General features: G+C 43.3%; 1 protein-coding gene across 1 annotated transcript in view; it reads right to left on the bottom strand.

Annotated features, from left to right (window-relative positions):
- Positions 1-2,201: 2,201 nt before the first annotated feature.
- The window catches only part of Golph3l (golgi phosphoprotein 3 like), a 45,134-nt gene continuing 37,049 nt past the window's right edge, over positions 2,202-10,286 (bottom strand). Inside the window, exon 5 of the mRNA XM_023716518.1 lies at positions 2,202-2,900. Coding sequence (XP_023572286.1) covers positions 2,473-2,900 — 428 coding nt within the window. The 3' untranslated portion in view covers positions 2,202-2,472. The remainder of the gene's footprint in view (positions 2,901-10,286) is intronic.

Below are 10,286 nucleotides of genomic sequence, written 5' to 3'. Positions count from 1 at the left end.
TTGCTATTCTAGAAAGAACTTTTTCTGCCGGGTATGGTGGCACATGACTGTAATTCCAGCCCAGGCAGGATCACCATGAGTTTCAAGCCAGCCTGGACTACATAGTGAGACCCTGTCTCAGAAAAGAAAAAAAATATTGTTTTTCTAATAAAGCCTCAAGCCTGGTGTCAGGGTACATGCCTGTAATCCCGGCACTTAAGAGCCTGAGGCAGGAGAGTTGTTATGAGTTTGAGACCAGCCTGGGCTAAAAAGGAGCTCAAGGCCCTCCTGAGCTGCATAGCAACACACACACACACACACACACACACACACACACACACGCGCGTGCGCGGCTCTGTTTATTTTTTTTGTGTGTGTGGTATGTGGAATAAAGATTTTTTTTTTTTTTTTGCTCCGAATGCCTTCAGGGCAGGTTTGGCTGGCTGGAGTGTTGTGGGGATCGAACTACAGCATTCTGAGGCTGACAGCTTTGTGGAAGCAGCCACTTAAGGAACTGAGCTAGGGCCAGGCCCCCATATGTGGAATCAAACTCAGGACCTTGCATTTGTCAAGCAGGTGCTTAAGCTGCTGAGCTACCTCCCCGACCTATTTACCATCAATATTGAAGTAAGAAACATTTTAGAGATTTAGTAGGAAGGATGATTATGTTGAAATAAGACATAATTAGGAGGCTATCTGCATTTTTTTTTTTTTTTTTTTGGCTGAACCGGGGATTGAACTAAGACCCTTGAGCTTGCCAGGGAAGCGCTTATTCCACTGAGCCATCTCCCCGGCCCCAATTTTTATTTATTTATTTTTTTTTTGGTGGAACAGGGGATTGAACTCAGGCCCTTGCGCTTGCTAGGCAAGCGCTTATTCTACTGAGCCATCTCCCTGGCCGTGCATGTTAAATATAGACAAAATGACCACCATAATCCTTAAATATAGGTATAATTTAAATATATTTAGAATATAGGTAGAATTTATTAGTTTATGTAGAAAGCCAAAAATAGGGAAGATAGAGGATATGGATATATTGTCTGGACTCAGGGTGCTGCTGTTCAGCAGGTAAAATTTAGTTTCTTCAATTCAATCACAGCAGATATATTCCTATCATAAAATTTAGCACATTCCATTAATTAAAAAAAGTCAGATAAGAAAATCACTAATAGGATTTACTTTTCTAGAGATTGATTTAAAAATTTGTTTAAAAAAATTAGTTTCACTTTCATTGCTTCTTTTATTTTTTTCATTGCTTCTTTTTGAAGGTTTTTTTTTTTTTTTCCTCTGAATGCCTTCAGGGCAGGTTTGGCTGGCTTGAGTTGTGGGGATCAAACCACAGCAACCTGAGCCTGACTGCTTTGTTGAAGCAACCACTTAAAGAACTGAGCTAAGGGGCAGGTCCCCCAAAGAACTCCCACTCTCCTTGCTCAGTCCACTTTTTTTTTTTTGTGTGTGGAACTGGGGATTGAACTCAGGCTCTTGTGCTTGCCAGGCAAGTGCTTATTCCACTGAGCCATCTCCCTGGTCCCATTGCTTTTTTTTTTTTTTAAATTATTTTATTTGTGTGTGTGTGTGTGTGTGTCCAGCTCAGCCCACCAGGGGGCGGGGCTGGCTGGCATGTGGTGCTGGGGGATTGAACCACGGTCCTTGTGCTTTGCTAAACTTGTTCTAAGTAGGTGCTTTAGACCACTGAGCCATCTCACCAGCCCCCCATTGCTTCTTTTTTATTACTTTTATTTTTTATCTTTTTGTGACAAGGTTTCACTATGTAATTCTGGCTGGCCTTGAACTCACTTTGTAGGCCAGGTTGGTCTTGAACTTGAAGCGATCTTCCTGCCTCAGCCTCCCAAGTACTCAGATTATAGGGGTGCACCAACATACCTGGCACACTGCTCCTCTTTTATTTATTTATTATTTATTTATTTATTTATTTATTTAATTTGGCGGAACCGGGGATTGAACTCAGGCCCTTGTGCTTGCCAGGAAAGCGCTTATTCTACTGTGTCATCTCCCTGGTCCCTCTTGCTCCTCTTTTAAAAAGACAGTTTTTTCAATAAGTTACATTTTTTAAAAAGCAGAATCTGAGAGATAAAGGCTTTGAAACATGCATTTTAGAAAACAAGCTTTGAAAAATAAATGGCTTGCTTTTTATCTTATTTACATTGTACTGCTTGTGAATTCCAAACCCCAAGCACACTGGAAGAAACTATAACAAAAAGTGGAAGAAAATGTTTATTGGGTGTGTATGGGTATGGAGTGGAAGCACAGGGAGAAAGTCTGCTTTTAGCGGTTTCAAGGTCTCTGGAGAAACCCTAAAGTTGCTGTCCCCAAATGAGTTTGATTAAAGAGGTTAACAAACAAACAAACAAACAAACAAGGAAACAAACAAGAGCAAAAACATAAAGATGAATCTCATCACAAAAACCCTGTGATAGGGTCTCTAACAGTCATCAGCCAGCAGGAGAAAAAGAGAAAGCTAATGTGCTGGCTCTAGGATTTATTAAAGGCTGCCAGTACAGCCCAGATCATCTCTGTGGCACTGTGCTTTGTCCCTTCCACTTCCGGGTCCAGTTCTACTAGGTCCTTGGCTCGATTCATTGCCACATCGTACTTGTCATCTGTCAGTGAGGAGAAGACATTCTCTAGCACGTCAGAAGAGTGAGCTAGCACCAGGAGTGCCAGCGTTCGCCTGTCCATGCGCTGAGGGTCATTGACCCACCGCTCTAGAACACTGTCTTGAAGTTTTTTCACTAGTCGCTGTTTCTCGGTTATATTGGTCACTGGATGAGTAGTCATGTCAAACAGCAGGAAGTTCTGCTTCTCAGTAGTTAGAATGCCCTTCTCTACTAGGTTCTTTGCAATTCGCTCTCGTACATTTCTCAGCTGGTACTGTAATTTGAAAGGGTTCCAGGTCTCACCTATGGGGAAAAGAAATACGACATAAATGAACTGAAAGAACAAAAGACTAAGTGAGTTATTTGGAAACTTGAGTGGTTAAAATTTGAAAAGCATAATTTCCATTCGTGAAGGAATGATCTCTATTCATTTTTCAATGCATTTTATCCTTTTTTTTGAGATAGACTTTCATGGTGTATTTCATGCCACTGTGATCCTTATGCCTCAGCCTCCCAAGTACTAGGATAAAAGGTGTGCACTACCATGCATGACTTCTGTTCTTTTTTTAAAACTTATGTTATTAGTACGTTAGATATACATGATAACATTCATCATAGGGAGTCTGTACCTATACATGATACATCTTGCTTTTTTCTCTATTCTCTCTCCTTCCTTTCAATCTCTCTTCTCTATTATTATTATTTTTGTTTTTTGAGGCACTGCCTCACTGTAATTTAGACTGGCCTTGAACTCACTATGAGCCCAGCCTGGCCTTGAACTCAAAGCAATCCTCCTCCTTCAGCCTCCTGAATGCTGGGATTACAGGGGTGCGCCATCATGTCCAGCTATTTATTATTTTTTGTGGATGCCACTGGTGGAATCAGAGATAAGAATGCAAAACTATAATGAAACCAGAATGAAATAAGTTTTCCTTCTGGGAGAGCAAATCTGTAAAGAATTTTTTTTGGGGATGAGCAGGCAGGGCCCAGGAGGGGAACTGGGATGACTGCCCCAGCAGGCTCTCTCCCTCCCTCACCCCACTTGCAGAGAGATTGATCAATAATTAAGATACATTAATAAATAAAACAGAAAGTGTTTCCCATGCTGTCCCCACTGTAAACTCCCCTCATTGGATGCAGTCCCCAGAGCCCCATTCCTTCAGGGCAAGGTCATTTCTGTCTCCTCCCTCCAGAGAGACACACTCCTTGGCCCTCATAATACTTATAGTTGAGGAGAGTAAAGGAAAGAAGCGGGTAAGAGCGAAGGGTGTTACTGGTGACCAGAAGCTCTTTGTCTCTGGGGTCTGGGCAACTGAATGTGGGGTGCAGTTTTCAGGGGAGGGGACCAGCAAGCCAGGCCGGGACCACTTTGGTCATCTGCCAGGGCCTGCATGGAGGGCTGGTTGTGTGCTCAACAGCTGTGTGCTTAGGTGGTCTCCGTCAGCAGCTAGGACTGGAGTGTTAGTACAGGTGATGGAATGGGTACCTCTTCTGGGGCTGCCACCTGGGGTGGTGGGGGTGGCTCTGGACCTTCAGAGATGCTGATGCGCACCTGGATGCAGACAGGCTTCTGGAGGACAAGAGTGGCCCCTGGCCTTGTATTCAACCCTGAAGCTGATCTGCGATGGCATCCTGTGTCTCAGGCAGGGGGATGATGAGAAGGCATGGGCAGTGTCTGCTTGACACTGCTGAGGAGCTTGTTCTTTAGGATGAGGAATATTTGGTCTTCTTTGTCCAAGGAGATGAAGTTCCTAAACCAGGAGCATCTCATGAGTTCCAGAGAGGAGTCTGGTAACAAACTGGACACCTCAGTAGTGGGGACCTGCACCGTGAGCTGATGGAGGTGAGGGGAGCCCTGGAAGCCGCTGTGGATGGAGCTGAGCCAACTCCTCCATGTAGCTCATTCCTTCTCCCTGTGCCACCACAGGGGATGGAGGGTGTCACTGTCCCTAGGGTCCTGGTGGGGTTTTTATGGGGCATGTGCTTGTGCGTGTGTGTGTGTGTGTGTGTGTGTGTGTGCGCGCGCGCGGTGTCCCTTTATTTTATTTTCCTTTCCTTTTTTAATGTATTAGGTACTGGGTCTCACTACACAGCTCAGACTCGTAATGATCTTCCTGTTTTCAGTCTCCCCAGCACTGGGATTACAGGCGTGTGCCACCACGCCCGGTCTTTGGCTCAGTGCACTTGGCATGGCATGTGGTGCTGGGGATTAAACCCTGGTCCCTGTGCTTGCCTAAGCAGACACTTAGTCCACTGAGCTATATCGCCAGCCCTAGGGTGTCCTTTCAGAGGAGTGTGGGAGGCTTGAGGGGAGCAGCCCGGGACTGGCACTGAGTGGTGAGGGCTATTCTTTGGTATCTAGCTCTGGGGTTGTGAGGAGGCTCATCTGCAGCTCCTGGGTCTGGTGAGAAGCTAAACTGTGACTCCAACCATATTTCCTTTTTTTTTTTGGAACTGGGGAGTGAACTCAGACCCTTGCGCTTGCCAGGGAAGCACTTATTCTACTGAGCCATCTCCCCGGCCCCGCTCCAACCATATTTCCCATCAAACTACCTTCAAAAATGTCAAGGATGCCAGGCATGGTAGTACACACCTATAATCCCAGTACTGGAGGCTGAGGCAGGAGGATCACTGAGTTTGAGTCCAGCCTGAATTAAATAGACAATTTTTTTCTGTCTCAAAAAATCAAAACCAAAAAGACTAGACTTTCATATTACTGGTATTACTAGATTTTATTTCTGTTTTTACATGCCATCTCTGTGACACTGCTTATTTATTTATTTATTTATTTATTTATTTACTTCCTTCCCACAGTACTGGGATTGAACCCAAGGCCTTTGTACTGAGCTATATCTTCAGTCCTTTTTTATTCTGAGATAATATCCTGCTAAATTGCTAAATTAAAAAAATAATAAATTACTAAATTGCCCAGGTTGAGACTGAATTTAACAAATCCTGTTTCAGATTTCCAAAATGCTGGGATTATAGGCCAGCATACATGGCCACTATTTGTCTTTCTTTTTTTTTTTTTTTTTTTCCAGACAAGGTCTTGTTATGTAGTACATGGAGGCTTTTAACTTGCTGTATAGCCCAGGCTGGCCTCAAATTCTTGGTGATTCTCTTGCCTCAGCCATCTGAGTGTTGCGATTACATGTGTAAGCCATCATGACAATTCTAATCTCTCTTTTTTTTCTTTGTTTTTAAGAGAGGGTCTCACTATATAGTGCAGACTGGCCTTGAACTCACTATGTGGCGTAGTCTGGCCTTGAGCTCCTGGCGATTCTCCTGTCTTAGTCTCTTGACTGCTAGGATTACAGGTGTGCTACCATGTCCAGTTTTTCTGGTGTTTTGAGACAGTCTTGCTGGGTAGTTCAGGCTATCCTTGAACTCATTCTGTAGCACAGTGATCAGCCTGCCTCAGCTTCCTAAGTGCTGGTTTAACAGGTGTGTACCACCATGCCCAGTACACGTATCAGTTTGAATTCTCTTCAGAACATCAGTCTCTCCCAGATGATGTCTTTTCCATACTATATATGTTCTAGGGCCAGGGAGATAGCTCAGTGACAGAAGTACCTGCCTGGCAAGCATAAAGTCCTGAATTTGATCCCTGGTACCATAAAACAAACAAACAAAAACCAAAACAAAACAGATGTTCTATTTGTATTAGTGAAACTGAGAGGACTGAGGTTCCCTTCTACAAATAGAGCAGAAGTTCTATTTCAGGTGTATTAGGCTGACAGTACTGGTGCCCTAATTGCCCCATTCCAGCCTGCTTGATGACTTCTGCACTAGAAGGGGTAAGCCAAGAAGACCGGGGGCTACTACCTCCGCTCCTACTCCTAGCACCTGCTCATGGAGCAGCGCGCTATCACCACAGAAGGGGGCCACTGTCCCCACCTCTAGTTCCAGTGCAGGGCAGAAGTTCTCAGGAGGAAGCCCAGCCTGAAGGATGAAGCCTTCTGTTCTGACTGAGAGGACTGCCTCTATTTGAAGCAGAATGTGGGTTCTATGCCGAAGGGTATCGTCAAAAACCAAGGAGAATTTAGGAGGGTGTTGGTAGCTCCATGATACTGGCAGCCAAAAGTGGATGGCAAAACTTCCTGAGGTTCAAGAAGCTCAACCAGATCACAAAGCCAGACAGACCTTGCTGGGATCATGATCAATCCTGGGGGTTGGGAACACTGCGCGTGTGTGCGCAGCAGGCTGCACCCGCTCATGAACAATCAAGGAGGATATAGGGTCTGACTTGAAAATATTCCTCACGCCACACAAAGATCCATCAACAATGTGTGAAAGCTTCACTGGCACTAGAGGATTAAGCACAACCTCTAGCTAAATACTGACTACAGTGACAAACTACTCTAGGGTGAATTTGTAGGTGCCAAGGTTAAGAAATAAAATCATAGATATCACCCTTTTTCAGAAGAAATCATAGAGGGAATTTCTAAGCTACTCATCTATTGCTGAATGTGAGGTAAAAATACAAGCTCTTTCACTGGATAGGGTGACATATACTTGTAGTTACAGCAGCTTGGGAGACTAAGGCAGGAGGATCACTTTAGACCAGGGGTTTAAGGCTAGATTGGGAAATATAGCAAGACCTCAGCTTTGAAAACAAAAAAATGAATGAAAGGGAGATAGATTTTTCTCAAACGGGAAGGGGAAACAAGATTGGAGGGAGAGAAAGAGGATGAAAGAAGTAATTAAAAGGTTTTAGAGACAGGTGTGATGGTGCATGCCTGTAATCCCAGTCTTGGGAGGCTGAGGCAGGATGATCATGGTGTGAGTTTAAGGCAAGCCTGAACTATGTAGTGAGAAGCTGTCTACAAAACAAACTAAAAGATATTATGTACATGTATCAACTCCACAAAAGAAATGTAAACATTATGTATTGGAAAGATATACTAAAAAAAAAAGAAAAATATCTGTTTGAATTTTTTTGTCTGCATTTTGATAGCACATGTCCAATAATAAAGGGGGAAAAAATCAGATTATTCAAAGGAGTTTTCTGAGAGTGATGGCACACACTTGTAATCCTAGCACTCTGGAGGCTGAGGCAGGAGGACTGCTACTTGACCCGGTCTCAAAACAAAACAAAACAAAACAAAAAACAAAGGAGTTTAAGTATAATTTTTTATTTTAAAGTTTTTGACAGGGTCTCACTATGTAATTCAGGCTGGTCTTGAACTCAATATGTAGTCTAGGCTGGGCTCAAATGCACTGTGATCCTGTCTCAGCCTCCCAAGTACTGTGATTACAGGTGTGTACCACAATACCCAGCCCATTAAACACAACTTGTACTAATGACTTTTGCTAACCCAGTGTAGAACACAGAGAGTTGGGCTAAAAGAAAAAAGGAGGTGAACAAATCTGAGCAATGACATTAGAAGCTGCAAGTAAAATAAGTAGAAATTCTTATCTTTTACTACTGTAAAAATGTTGGAAAAAAAAAAAAAGTTGAAAACCAAGGATAAAGAGAAATCCTAAAAGCTGAAGAAAACTGACATCATGTTAGAATTGAAAGATTAACAACTGAGAATAAGCACTTCCCTGGCATGCGCAAGGGCCTGAGTTCAATCCCTGGTTGGGGGGGGGGATCTCCCCAGCCCAACAACTGACTTCCTACAGAAAAAATAGAGGCTAGAATGAGAAGACTTGCTCAAAGTGTTAACAGTGTAAAACTGTCAACCTAGAATCTTATACTTAGCAAATTATCTTTTAAAAGGATGGGGTATGGGCTGGTGAGATGGCTCAGTGGTCTAAAGCACCTACCTAGAACAAGCTAAGCTAAAGCACAGAGACCGCGGTTCAATCCCCCAGCACCACATGCCAGCCAGCCCCGCCCCCTGGTGGGCTGAGCTGGCCACACACACACACACACACACAAATAAATAAAATTTAAAAAAATAAATAAATAAAAGGATGGGGTAGTACACACTTGTAATCCTTGCATTTTGGGAGGCTGAGGCAGGAGGATCACAAGTTCAAGCCCAGCTTGGACAATTAGTGAGGTCCCATCTCAAAAAGGGCTGGGATGTAGCTTAGTGCTACGGCCCTAGGTTCTAATCCCAGTAACACACACACACACACACACACACACTCACACACACAGACATTTTTCAGATTAAAAGAAGAGAGAGAAATTAAAAAAAAAAACACTGACAGAGTTCACTGTTAAAAGATTTGTCTTTTTTTTTTTTTTTGACAGAACCGGGGATTGAACTCAGGCCCTTGCGCTTGCCAGGGAAGCGCTTATTCCACTGAGCCATCTCCCTGGCCCCAAAGATTTGTCTTAAAAGAAATATTAAACTACCCAGGTGTGGTGGCACATGCCTATAATCTTAGTACTTGGGAGGCTGAGGCAGGAGGATTACATTGAGTTTGAGATCAGCCTGGGTTACAAAGTGAGCTCAAGGGCAGCCTCAACTGCACAGTGAGACCCTGTCTCAAAAAGACAGAAAAAAGAAGGAAAGAAGTAAAGAAGTAAAGAAAGAAAGAAAGAAAGAAAGAGAGACAGACAAACAGACAGGCAGATTAAACTAATAGGAAAGGAAATTATTAAGGCTGAGAGTGGCACCATATAATTTAAATCTATAAGAACTAAAAATAATTATGTAAGTACCAAAAGGATAGTATAACTGAATACATCATATGTTAACTGATTTATAAATCAATTACATAAAAATATTTATACAGTTGTATTATTTACTTGTTTAGAGACAGGGTCTCACTATGTAGTTCAGGCTGGCCTAGACTTACTCTGTAGCTGTGGATGGCCTTGAACTTGCACCCATTCTCCTGCCTCTCCACTGCTGGATTATAGGAGTGCCCCACCATGCCTGGCAATGCATACAGTATACTGTTGTTTGTTTTTTTTTTAAATTTATTTTAATTTATTTATTTTTTGTGTGTGGCCAGCTCAGCCCACCAGGGGGCGGGGCTGGCTGGCATGTGGTGCTGGGGGATTGAACTGCAGTCCCTGTGCTTTGCTTAGCTTGTTCTAAGTAGGTGCTTTAGACCACTGAGCCATCTCACCAGCCCCACTGGTTTTTTTTTTTTTTAAGTAAAAAAATTTTTTTTGTATTAGGAATTGAACTCAGGACCTTGTGCTTGCCAGGCAGGTGCTATGCTACTGAGCCACATACCCGGCCCTATCTAGTGGTATTTATAGATACATAAATATTATAGCAACATCTCAAAGGAGGTAGGTGGGGAAAATTGTATTGGAATAAGGAAATGAAATCAAATGGTGACTTCAATCAAATCTGCCTGGATTACAGATATGTGCTACTACATCTCCCTAAGAATTTTCATATCCAGAAAAACAGCCCTTGAAAATACAGAGAAATTAAAGCTTTCTAGGTAAAGCAGAATTGTTACAATTAAACCTTCCAAGAAATCCTAAAAATGAGTACAGGTGTGGTGGCACAGGTCTGTAATCCCAGCGCTTGGGAGGCTGAGGCAGGAGAACAGCCTGGGCTCCACAGTTAACTCAAGCTCAGCATGAACTACATAGCAAGACACTATCTCAGGGCTGGTGAGATGGCTCAGTGGTCTAAAGCACCTATTTAGAACAAGCTAAGCTAAGCAAAGCACGCGGACCGCGGTTCAATCCCCCAGCACCACATGCCAGCCAGCCCCGCCCCCTGGTGGGCTGAGCTGGCCACACACACACAAAATAAAAAAAAA

This window comes from Octodon degus, unplaced genomic scaffold, assembly GCF_000260255.1.
Source record: "Octodon degus isolate 3935 unplaced genomic scaffold, OctDeg1.0 scaffold00048, whole genome shotgun sequence".
NCBI lineage: Eukaryota > Metazoa > Chordata > Mammalia > Rodentia > Octodontidae > Octodon > Octodon degus.
The sequence above is the reverse complement of the archived record's forward strand: the minus strand, read 5'-3'. Positions and strand labels throughout refer to the sequence as shown.